Here is a 13,141-nt window from a genome sequence, read left to right on the forward strand (position 1 = left end):
ACTTCCCTTTGAACAACCAAACATTTTTAAAAAACATATTGATAAATCTGTGCATATGGTTCTATCTCACGTGAGTCATTCTATGAGGAGCCTGCATTCCTTTTTTTTTTTTTCTTTCTTTTTTTTTTTTTTAAGGTAGCAGTTCATGACTAAGCTTGAAATCAGTTCTGTAAAGAAAAATTTTATGCTTTTAATACATTTTGGGAAATGTTGGCAGTGAATGTAGAAGTCTATATTTTTCCTTCTTCTTTTGACATGTAAATGTAGTAGCTCATTTTTACAACACTGTAAATAATAAGTTTCCTTTAGTTGATAACTCACTTCACATAATAGCTTCAAAGTTTCAGTTTTATACAAGTGTTAGGAAAAAAAAGAATAATTTTTGAGTTCTTGGCAGACCTACATGCTTCAAACCTAGTTCCCTATTCCTAGTAGATTGCCAAACTGTAAGTAATCATTCGAAAGGTTTGTTTCATTCACTTTGCTGTTGACCATATAGAATATACTTCCTAAATGAGGAAGAATTATTTTGGTGCATTCTGTTGCTTTAAATAATTTTTACTGTAATATTTAATAAAAAGATGTACAATTTTCAGAGAATAATATTTAAAACAGTAAAATCAAGATGCTTTTATTTTTGCCTATATTTACCATATTTAATATCTTATTTTTTGTTAATTTTAGAAACCGTCTGCAAAGATAAAGCTTGGCTCACCCAAGTCTGTCACTGTAACAGTCTTATCAAATGACAATGCCTTTGGAATAATTTCTTTTAACATGGTATGGCTTTTTATATGGTATATATGAAAATTTTATAAAGCATAAAGGTGAAATTTTCAAAGATGCTGGTTAGTTATTCAACTGAATCCCTCGAAAACTGATTCTGAGTTACATCTTTTAAACCGTCTCTAGAGGTAATTCATACATATGTATGTAATTCATGCATATATACAGCTTTAATACTACTGTATGCTTTTAGGTATTGAGAAATAGCCTGAGAGCCTCGCACTTGGATGGATATCAGTGTTGCTCATCTTAAAGATAAAACTTACTTAAAGTTGTTCAGTATCACTGTCCCTCATCTATAAGTCAAGATCTAAATATAGTAGGGAAGAAACTGAGGAATAATACCCTAGGAAAGTTAAAGGTAAAAATGTGATTTGAAAATCTTGAGAATATATACATTTTACCATCAGTAGTGAGCCTTATTATACTTGACTGACAAGCTGAGGGAACATTGTCATAATATATGCATTTTATAACACCCTCTGGGATAAGATGCTGTTGTTACTCCAGCAGATGATATTTGCAATAATACAGAGGTTGTATTAGTATTAAAAAAAGCAGTTCTATTTGATGAAGTGATGTTAAATTTTGGCTCTCTGGTCTATTATTTTTACTCTTTCCAAGCTCCCTCTTTAATTCTCATCAGTGAATAGTTTTAGTTTATGTGCATATCCTGGCTGAGCAGACATGTTATCTTTGTCACTAAAGAAAGAATATTACACATTGAAGATTCACAGGGAAAAGGCAGATTCAAAAATATTTTTTGTCGTTGTTTGTTTGTGGTTTTTTTTTTTCAAATATGTTTCAGGGTAGAAACATATTTGAAAAAATCCTAAAAATAGATGAGATTCCTGAAACAAACATGCAGTCTTGTGGAAAGCATGAATACTAGGTGATAATTAACATTTTTCTGTTTTCAGATTGGCCAATTGAAAAAAAAAAACAACACACACACAAAAAAACCAAACCAAAACAAAAAAAAACCACAACATAACTCATAGATTGTGAGGCTTTCTTTTTATCTCAGAGTAAACAAAACATTCTTCTAATTTGCAACTTGTGATTTTCCTTTTTTCTTACCTGCACTTTTCTTTTGTGTTTTTCTTTTCCTTTATAATAAGCTTAAGAGGGAAAACTGAGACATCAAAATAAGTATATATGATGCAAAACAACTTAGTAAGAAATTCATAAGAAAACAATAATGGTGAAAGGTGTGTGTCTCAGAAGTGAGCACAGAACTGTAAAGCAGCTTGTTTCCTTTTTACTCTTAGTTATAAAAAATGTCCTTCCACATTTCTACTGATACTCTAGTGTTAAGAGGCTGTGCCAACCTGGGGTGCTGAAGTGTAGAAACATCTCTTTCCAATTCAATGTAATATTTCAGTGACTTACACACAGAAATAAATTATTAGGGTCTTTTCTCTTGGGAGGATGTGATTTTATTTATTTTTATTCTGAGAAATGCTCTCAAACTTCTGTTTCTAAAAGTTTGATCTGTATTTGGTGTGTCTAGTCAACGTCTTTCCACTCTTTGAAAGTCTTTCACAAGTGTATGTGAAAGATGAATTTTGCACAAAAACCTTTATTGATGATGATGATGATAGAGTTCACAAGAATCCAGTAACACTACTGTCAGAACTTAATTTGAGCTTTTAGGATCTGAGTTAGGGAAATCAATGAAACAAGTATTTTTCTGAATTGTGCAGCCTTACAGAAGGTAGGGGACTGCAGTTCTGATTTCCACAGCTCTGCATTTATAGTACTTTTCCTGTGCAGGTTTCCTTTTTAAGTATAATTGCAACTTTAAGAGAAAATTAAAGAGGCAAGGCAGCACTGGAAATCATTTATACTATTATATTCGAAGTTTGACTCATGTATTTATTGGTCAATCATGATGTAATTGAAAGCTCCACAATGCCTTATTTATGTAGGATACTAAGATTTTATCTGCAACTAAAATGGCATGTACGTTCTGACTGTCAAATGCGTATTTTTGTACTGCAAGACAGTATATGAACTAGTGAACTAAAACAAGCGTAAGTTAACATCAATTTTAATAAGATAAAATAGGAAATAGTAGTGTAGGAGAGAGGTGACAGAGAGCTTGCAAATCTCACGCTGGAAAAAAAAACAAACAACCTGCATCAGTCAATAATATTATGCAAGTTTAAGTGCCACAAGTCAAACAAGGGACAAAATTGGCCTCAGCTACAAAGACAGCGGCGTGCATACCCTTTGTGCCCTGAAACAGGATCTAAGGGTGGCCAATTAACAAATGTGTAAAAAGAGAAGAAATATTGGACCACAAGGAATTCTGAACTTTTTTTGCTCAGTAAACAGAACTACATGGAAAGGATTCATCAGCCCTATAACAAAGCAATGCCATTAGTAACACATAAGCAATTTTGTTGTGGAATTTATCTCAGAAGCAAATAATACTGTTTTTTCTGAGAGTCCACAACAAGAATGAGATGTGAGGATCTTATGTAATATTTAAATATTTCCTTCTAATCTCTCTGTATTAATAAAATAATGATATTTTCCAGTTAAACAGACTTAGCCTATCAAGACTGGGGAATAAAATGTAATAATATAAAGTAAAAAATATTAAATTCTGCAATTCACAGATTCACAGATTTTTCTAGGTTGGAAGAGACCTCAAGATCATCGAGTCCAACCTCCGACCTAACACTAAGTACTCCACTAAACCATATCCCCAAGCTCTACATCTAAACGTCTTTTAAAGACCTCCAGGGATGGTGACTCCACCACCTCCCTGGGCAGCCCGTTCCAATGCTTAATAACCCTTTCGGTAAAGAAGTACTTCCTAACATCCAACCTAAAACTCCCCTGTCGCAACTTTAGCCCATTCCCCCTCGTCCTGTCACCAGGCACGTGGGAGAATAGACCAACCCCCACCTCTCTACAGCCTCCTTTCAGGTAACTGTAGAGAGCGATGAGGTCGCCCCTGAGCCTCCTCTTCTCCAGGCTGAACAAGCCCAGCTCCCTCAGCCGCTCCTCGTAAGACTTGTTCTCCAGACCCCTCACCAGCTTGGTCGCCCTTCTCTGGACTCGCTCGAGCACGTCCATGTCCTTCCTGTAGCGAGGGGCCCAAAACTGAACACAGTACTCGAGGTGCGGCCTCACCAGAGCCGAGTACAGGGGCACAATCACTTCCCTCGACCTGCTGGCCACGCTGCTTCTTATACAGGCCAGGATGCCGTTGGCCTTCTTGGCCACCTGGGCACACTGCTGGCTCATATTCAGCCGACTATCCACCAATACTCCCAGGTCCTTCTCGGCCAGGCAGCTTTCCAGCCACTCATCTCCCAGCCTGTAGCTCTGCTTGGGGTTGTTGCAGCCCAGGTGCAGGACCCGGCACTTGGCCTTGTTGAACTTCATGCAGTTGACCTCAGCCCATCGCTCCAGCCTATGCAGATCCTCCTGCAGAGCCTTCCTGCCCTCGAGCAGATCGACACACGCACTTAGCTTGGTGTCATCTGCAAACTTACTGAGGGTGCACTGGACGCCCTCATCCAGATCATCAATAAAGATATTAAAGAGGACCGGCCCCAGTACCGAGCCCTGGGGGACTCCACTAGTGACCGGCCTCCAGCCAGATTTGACTCCATTCACCACAACTCTCTGGGCCCGGCCATCCAGCCAGTTTCTAACCCAGCGAAGCGTACGCCAGTCCAAGCCCCGAGCAGCCAGTTTCTTGAGGAGAATGTTGTGGGGAACGGTGTCAAAAGCCTTACTGAGGTCAAGGTAGACCACGTCCACAGCCTTTCCCTCATCCACCAAGCGCGTCACTTGGTCATAGAAGGAGATCAGGTTCGTCAAGCAGGACCTGCCTTTCATAAACCCATGCTGACTGGGCCTGATCGCCTGCTTGCCCTGCAAGTGCCGCGTGATGACCCTCAAGATAATCTGCTCCATGAGCTTCCCCGGCACTGAGGTCAAACTGACAGGCCTATAGTTCCCCGGGTCTGCCCTGCGGCCCTTTTTATAGATAGGCGTCACATTGGCTAGCCGCCAGTCAACCGGGACCTCCCCCGATAGCCAGGACTGCCGATAAATGATGGAAAGCGGCTCGGCCAATTCAAGGCTTATAAACCCTTCTTTTTTGTCTGCTGCATCAGTTATTAGAGACTAAAGAGCTAAAACTAAAGTGCAGTTCTAAACAAACCACATGTAGAAATGCCAAAGTCTAATTAATAGATAAGCATCAGCAAGCACATTCTCAGAGCTGTGACTGAAGCTGTGCTGGGAATGTGAGTCTGTCTGAAAGTAGGAACTGTTCTTTTTCCCGTTGAATAGGAACAAAAGGGCCAAGGTAGGTTGTGTTCATATGTTGTTCCTCTGTTCTTTCAGGCATGCATAGATGTAAAATGGTGTTAACATCAGCAAATAAAGATGTCAGACTAAATAACTGTCAGGAACACTTGTGTCCAAGCAGAGCAACTTCCACAAGTTGAGTTTGGATCTCCTCACACTCTCTAGTTGGAAAGAGAGAGCTTCATCTGATTCTTGCCTAGTTTTTGTTTGCCCTTTTTTTTTTTTTGTCTTTTCCCACTTTTTCATATTTCCATAGCATAGAAGTATGTCTTAGAAAATGGAAACATTCAATTTTGAGAAGGGATTTTCAAAGTTGCAAGCGAGTTTCTTTTTGCCTGTTTATTTTAATGTGAAAAGGGTTGTAATGTTTGTATTATTTCCCTTTATTGCTAAATATACATAACATATTTCTAAGTAAGTGTTCTGCATATATTTGAAATGGGACTTACACCCTGTTGCTACTATTATTTTTCCAGATACCTGAAAATGATGAATTGTTTGTTGTTCATCTCAGGAGTGTGGAGGGAGGGGCTGAAATCAACACCACAAGGAATTCTGTTCAGATTAATATTAAGAAAAATGACAGCCCTGTGCGATTTGCTCAGAGCACTTACATGGTGCCTGAGGAAGTCGAAATGCTCACAATTCAAGTGATTCGTGGTAAGGATGACAGTGGAAAATTAATTGGACCTGATGAATGTGAAGTCTCCGTCAGTTACACCATCATAACTGGGAATTCAACAGCACATGCGCAGCTCAATTTAGACTTCCTAGATCTTCAGCCAAATACAACTATTGTCTTCACACCTCTAGTTCATGAAGTATATATGAAATTCAAGATCCTTGATGATGCCATACCAGAAATTGCTGAGACCTTCCAAATTATGCTCCTTAAGGACACGTTACAGGGAGATGCTGTTTTGGTTAATCCATCTGTTGTTCACGTCACCATCCAACCAAATGATAAACCCTATGGAGTGCTTTCAATCAACAGTATCCTGTTTACTCAAACTGTTATCATTGATGAAGACCAAATTTCAAGGTACTACAGATCTTCAAACAGTATCTCGTCATGTTAAGGGATTTGTTTGGCACTGTAAAGCATCCTTAGGATTTCACTGACAGTAATTATAAAATCAGTAGTGAAAAATTAATATAGAAATCACCTACTGTGTAATTATTATAAACGATATAGAATTTTCAAGGGAGAAAATGTCTAATTATGCAGAAGTATTTTAATATTTATGAACTATATATGAGAACTGTAAATATTTAATGACATTATCAAAATACTGAAAAACCCTTAATCTAAAAGATGGATCAGTGAAGTTGTGATGCGGCCACACACCCATTCATACAAGTGGAAAATATATTTCAGGCTTCCTTTCCCAGTAAATCTTTGTCTATACTGTATTTAAAGTCAGTCTCTGGTTAAAAAATGGTGGTGAGTGTCTTCTGTGAAGTACTGAATACCCATAGACTTCCAAAAAAGTTAAATACATGTAATTTTACAGATAAATTAAAAACAAATCTCCACACAAATCTTTACAAGCAGAACTAATATCTATACAATATTGCCAGTTTTAGTAAAAATGTCCACTGCTAGCTAGTGATGGTGGTTCATCCCCAGAGAAAGAGGTAATGTATCAACCTATGATTTTATGAACAATTTCTAGTATGTAGAGCCCAGCACTTCAATATTCACTTTTTTTTTTTTTCTTTCTTATACACAGATACAGGAAACGTGACATTTCCATAATCACAAATATTGATAAATTATATTTCAGTGCATAGGCAAATAGTTGAGTCACTTTATTTTAAATAAAATCATTATTTAAACACTCATGCCTGACAATTGTATTTTGATATAGTCCATAAAACAGTGTAGAAATTTAGTTGAGAAAAAGTTTTCTGAAATTTAACATCTTTCCTGAGAAAAAATATAAACATGCCAACTTTCCTCTTCTCAGTATCTTTCTTACTGTAAACAAAATAAATTTTAACTAATGTCTTTAGATATATTACTCATGTCTTTATGTATATTATCTCATGAATAAGCAACCTGAGAAAAGTCTACTTCTGTGGTATGATTTCACAAATTTTAAGTCCTGACTCAAATGTCAGTAGCAGCAGTTAATATCGATTCCACTGAAGTCAGTATAAATCTGCCAGGGAACAGATAGCTAAGTAAACCGATATTAATTATAATTGCATGTTACAGATTTTTATTTTCATTCAAAACCACAGGTTTGAAGGGATCACGATCGTAAGAAATGGTGGAACACATGGAAATGTTTCTGTGACCTGGGTCATAACTCGAAATAGCAGTGATCTGTCACCTGTGACTGCAGACCTTGTTCCAGAGACCGGGGAGATACATTTTGATCAAGGACAGATGCTGGTCACACTTTCACTGACCATTATTGATGATAACATACCAGAAGAAGCAGAGCCCTATCTTCTGAAGCTCTTAGCTCATACAATACAGGGAGGCGCAGAAGTCAGCGAACCATCTGAGGTAAGTTTGATTTCAGAACTTGTTTTGAGGAGGTGATAGATAATAATTAGGGAGTAGGATTAGGATTAGGATCCACCAGTTTTGGTGGATTGGCTAAATTGAAGTAGTTGTGCTTGAGTTTAAGTGAAGCAAGCTGATGTATTCTCAGTATAAAGAGCCACATCCAAAGTCTTTGGCTTAACATATTTTATAAGGCCAGACCTATTTAATGCAGTAGCATTTAGCTTAGAATATTCCCATCATAAATATCATTGCATAACTGCTATCTTGATTGGTTGCTTGCTAAGAGAAGGTTGAGCATTTATTTTCACTTGCTTATTTGCTGTAGGTACTGGAATGTTTTACACAGAGTAACAGCTTCAAGAGGATGGCTTAGTGATTAAGACTAACCTCTGAACTTTTAAATAAGGGGTAATTAGCATTACTGACAATTCTGTGACTCAGGTCCCTACTTTGCTTTTTGAACATATGATTGGAATGAATTTGGTGAATTAAATGATTTTTTCACAGTCTGAAATATATTCAAATTATTCACTTTGGCTGCTGAACCAAAAATCAGTTATTCAAAGCTCATTCTGACATAGATGAGGCATAGCAGGAAAGTTGCTGCTATCAGTGGTGTGCTGCTTGTGCACAAGCAACACTTTGGGGCTGTCAATCTGATTTCTTTCTTGAGTGCCAATTCACTAACGATAAAAATGTATGATGACAGTCAGGACATACTTTCATGAAAACGTGAAAACTGTGGTGTATATTAATTGTAGCATTGAGTAAGTGATGCTGTTTTCTGTTTTGCAGCTTTTGTTTTACATTCAGGACAGCGATGATGTTTATGGCGTAATAAAGTTTTATCCTTTGGAGAATCAGAAGATTGAAAGTAATCCAACAGGACGCTTTTTATCCTTGAGTTTTGTAAGGGAGAAAGGAACAGTTGGAAATGTGCAGTTAGTTTATACTGCACTGTATATTCCAGCTGGAGCTCTGGATCCTGAGAGAGCAAAAGATGGCATTCTAAATATGTCTAGAAACAGCATCCTCCTGTTTCCAGAAGGAAAAACACATCATACTTTGAGTATACCAATAAGAAAAGATGCATTTCTTCAAAATGGTGCTCATTTCCTCATACAGGTATCTCAGCTGTTTTTTTTTTGTTTTTGTTTTTTAGCTTATTTAATATGAGGAATATGATTCAATAATTGATCCTTCCCCTTGACTGTAATTTAAATGACCATTCCTGTAAAAAAAAAAAAAGTGCTTAGCTCTGAAGCAAAGATTTTCTTATTTAAAAAGACATCTTTCATAACTATGCTATAAAGTTTTCTATCCCTAATCATTAGTAATTAAACAAATTTTAAAACTAAAGAGGATTCAGGTACTAATCATGGAATTTATCAAAATGAGATCAGCGTTGTCTGTTGCTTGCCCCTTGAAGCATGTTTCTGCTTGGCCTCTGACTTGGAACGTGAAAAAAATAAGGTTCTTAAAATTAAATTACTGAAGCAGGAAAAATTTCAGAAATGACATGCAAGTAAATGTATCTTGGGCTTGATACAGGTCCTTCTCCAGCAGGTCATCCCCCAGCCTGTACTGATACTTGCGGTTGTTCCTTCCCAAATGCAGGACTCTACACTTGCTCTTGTTAAACCTCATCTGGTTTCTTCCTGCCCAACTCTCCAGCCTGACCAGGTCCCTTCCAACCCCTACAATTCTGTGATACTGTGATCTTTGCTCTTCCAGCTGAACTATTCTAAATTAAAAAGGGTCAAATATACATTATATATTATATGTATATTATATTGCATTTATATATAAATTTGTTAGGAGAACTTACTTTTTTTTTTCCCTGTATAGTTTTCTTCACTTTTTTCTTTCCTTTTTTTTTTCTATCTCAATTTGTAAAAGATAACTTTTATCATCGTTGAAGGTGTTGATGTTATATCCATGAATTTCAAATTTGCCAGGTTTTATATTTTCCTTATAGTCTACCAAAGACGTTGTAATCACTTCTAAGACCTTTGAAAGATTTCCTCCCTCCACATCCTTCTCCCTACATTCTCTTACAGGAGGAATAATGAGAACAAAAAGTTTTGCCAGAATTATATTGTTTATCTAATATGCAATTTTATTTATTTATTTATTTATGGCATTCACAGTTAGGTTAGGAATTGCCTTCTGAAATACTAGAACACGTTAGTATGTTTTATGATTGCAAGAGGTTTGAGAGATCCACAAAATTCTTAAATGTCTAATTCCATGTATTCAATGGTTTTTTTTTTTTTTTTTTTTTTTGTCCTTTGACTGTAGTCAAGACACACATCTGATAAATATTTCAGAATGTTCAGTCATTCCAAGCACTTTGCCTGGATTTTCAAACTGTAGATTCCAATCTGTTTTTTTTTTTTTCTGTACTTTCTCCATGAACTATAAATAAAATCTTTGTTTGAAGAAATTAAATCAGAGGAGCTTTCCAGCTCAAATAATTAATTTAGAAACTCATAGAGAAGGAAAACACCACTATTTATCACTGTGACAATCCTTCTGCATCGTGAATAAATGATAATCTCAGTGAACATGTTTAGAATGAGTTGTACTTAGGCAAAATAAAGAATTGACTCAGGAATCAGCAGAGAAGCAAATGAAACTGTAGGATGAATAAAGGTACAGGAGATAATGTTAATGTGAGATATATTCCTTAGTGACACCTTCAATTAAATAACGTGCTGTAATCAGAGATGCGGTTTTTGGTATAGCTAGGAAGATTAACTCTGAAAATTAAGCTCATAAACTAATTGTTATTGTTCAAATAACTATATATTTTTTTCTCTTTGTACTGGTTTCCTTTAAAAGGTACTAAAGGAAACATTGCAGAAAGAGTAAAATCTCTGTTCTTTATTGATTATTACTTTATTCCAAAGGTACCATACAGGATCCAAATACAGCATACACTTTAAATAGAGCAAATTGTTTTGGCTGTGTAGTATTTCAGAAAGTTTACTGAGCTAATAACCGCACAATGGTGCACTTTCATCCTGTTAATTGCAGAATCGGGGCCTATGCTAGGAGAAAGCTCAGAAAAGAGGAGAAACAAACAGTGCCATCATCTGTTCTTCAGACTTTTGATAACAAGTTGGAATGGTTGAGAATCAGTTACTAAATACAGTATTTGTAAAACATTTCCATCTATCATCAGATAAATGTTCATGCATATTTCTGGGTGTTACTCAAGCAGTTGTGGAACAAAATATGATACAGCCCACATATTTATAGAGTTTGGTTTCAAGAACTGTAAGACTTTAAAAATCATCTTTTGAAATGGTGAACCATGATTACTATATGAATTTAAGAAAGGCCACTATTTTATCCCCAAAAAATAAAGCTTTACTCTATGATAACACCTGATAACTCCAAGAAAAAATGTCAGTGGGAGTTTATGCCCCAGTGAAATGTTCACAGAAATATATGCAAATCTGTTATGGAAACATTTATTGTAATGATGCATGTAGACAGAATCACATGGAATAAATAATATTTAAAGGAAATAATTAAACAGGCAAGTTCTGCTTTCCTTGGTGTGTCACTACTGGTGCTGGGCTTAGCGAGTGATGCTTCCCTTTTAAAGAAAAGGATGAAAAAAAATCTATTTCCTCTTAGTATCTATAATCTATCAGAAATGCAGTGACAAGTAAAATACAGTTTTGAAATACTGTACTGAATTTAAATTCTTAATGTGGCTCTGGTAGTTCTTAGATAGAGAATTCCTTAAAATTTTGTGGAGAGGAAAGAAAAGTGGATTATTATTTGGCTGTTTGATCAAGGGCTGTAAATTATTATGACTTCAGTGATTTCCCTAGATTTTTATCAATGCAAGCCACAAAAAATGATGTTAGACAATTGCCTATGCTGCTCATCAATGACTGTTGTTAATAGCTCTAGTAATGTATCAGCTGATCTGGAACAGAGTCTCTCTCTCTGGCTTGATCTGTGTTTAATTACATACACTAACATGATTTGTCTGGGAGGTGTACCATTCTGCTGACAGCTCAACAATATCCACTTAATTTCTTTGACATGTCTACTTACAAATTTTTATAACAGCAGTGCTATCAGTAGGAAGAATTTGCTCTGGAGATGTATACTTCCTTTATATGAAAATTACTCTGAAATGTCAGAACTGTTCTGACTTGGTGCTGAGGCTTCTTATTTCTCACTTTTCTTTTACTTTTTCCTACAGCTGGAAGGAGTTGAACTGGTGAATAGAATTCCTCTAGTCCCATCTGTGAGTCCTAGATTAGGCGAAATTCGAAATATTTCTTTGAGGATTACTCCAGATATTGCAAATGGAGAAATAGGCTTTATTAGCAATCTACCGATTATTCTTTCTGAACCAGAAGATTCCCCTGCTACGCTGGTAAGTAAGCCTTTTTATATTGTCTTTTGCTATGGAAAACTTATTTGGAGAAGGTGGAGTTTGCTGTATTCAGTGTAGCATTTGACAATTAATGTGAGGAAAAGCCTTCCTGTAAGTTCTGTCTTATCCTAAATATTCTCTTCTTTAAAAAAAAAAAAAATGCTCTGAAATAATCTGTTACTGATTTCCAGAGAACTGAGATTGGTCTTTGCTTTCTGTGTAAGTATCTAAAACCAGTTAGCCCTTGATGCTCACACAGAGCAAAAGATACTGCAGTTAGTCTCTCTCACCAATTGCGAGCATAGTCATGTAAAGTAGGACTGAGACAAATCCTGAATAAGATAGATCATTTCCCATTCTCAAATTAGAACTGGCCAAACTTTTGTTTTTATTATTATTTATTCAAATAGTAATTTGCAAGGGAGTAATCGGTTTTGCATCTACTTTTGCAAGTCACAACAAATTAATGTGTTTCACAGGTTTCCATTGCATTGCATCGAGATGGGACTGATGGTCAAGCAACTGTGTTCTGGAGTTTGAAACCCTCTGGTCCCAATCAAAAGGCGGTAACACAGGATGATATAAGTCCTTTTAACGGCTCCGTGGTTTTCTTATCTGGACAAAGTGATACCACAATTAACATCACCATTAAAGCTGATGATGTACCTGAAATGAACGAAACTGTGTTATTAACTTTGGACAGGTATTGTACCCTATTCTCTATTCATATGTATCAGCTGCAGTACTCAATTTATGCATAACAGATTAGCACAGTGTTAATTACATGGTATTGCTTGCATTGTGTTGATATGTGTCTGAAGAAATAGTGGGCCCTTGTTTCAGACTGTGTATGGGTTCTTTGACTGGAGATCAATGTAAGAAACCATTTTGCATTTATTATCTAATGACTTAACTGTTTATATTTTCATGAAAATTCTGTATGCTATTTAGAAAGTTCTTTCAGTTTTGATCTTTTTTATAGCTCTTGGTTTTAACACTTTTTTTTTTTCGGAAAAATAATATTTAGTAAGATAATGGGAAAAACTAAAGTGAGAACTAAAAAGCAATGCAGAACTTTTTCTGTCAGAAAA

At 36.1% G+C, this 13,141-nt stretch overlaps 1 protein-coding gene across 1 annotated transcript in view; it reads left to right on the forward strand.

Moving 5' to 3' along the window:
- Nucleotides 1-5,561: 5,561 nt before the first annotated feature.
- The window catches only part of LOC310891384 (adhesion G-protein coupled receptor V1-like), a gene marked incomplete at its 5' end in the record, with an annotated part of 65,483 nt that continues 57,903 nt past the window's right edge, over nucleotides 5,562-13,141 (forward strand). The window contains 5 exons of the mRNA XM_083853658.1: nucleotides 5,562-6,166; nucleotides 7,372-7,642; nucleotides 8,441-8,770; nucleotides 11,874-12,050; nucleotides 12,530-12,753. Coding sequence (XP_083709784.1) covers nucleotides 5,562-6,166; nucleotides 7,372-7,642; nucleotides 8,441-8,770; nucleotides 11,874-12,050; nucleotides 12,530-12,753 — 1,607 coding nt within the window. The remainder of the gene's footprint in view (nucleotides 6,167-7,371; nucleotides 7,643-8,440; nucleotides 8,771-11,873; nucleotides 12,051-12,529; nucleotides 12,754-13,141) is intronic.

The sequence above is a fragment of the Anser anser genome (genome assembly GCF_964211835.1).
Source record: "Anser anser genome assembly, contig: HAP1_SCAFFOLD_196, whole genome shotgun sequence".
NCBI lineage: Eukaryota > Metazoa > Chordata > Aves > Anseriformes > Anatidae > Anser > Anser anser.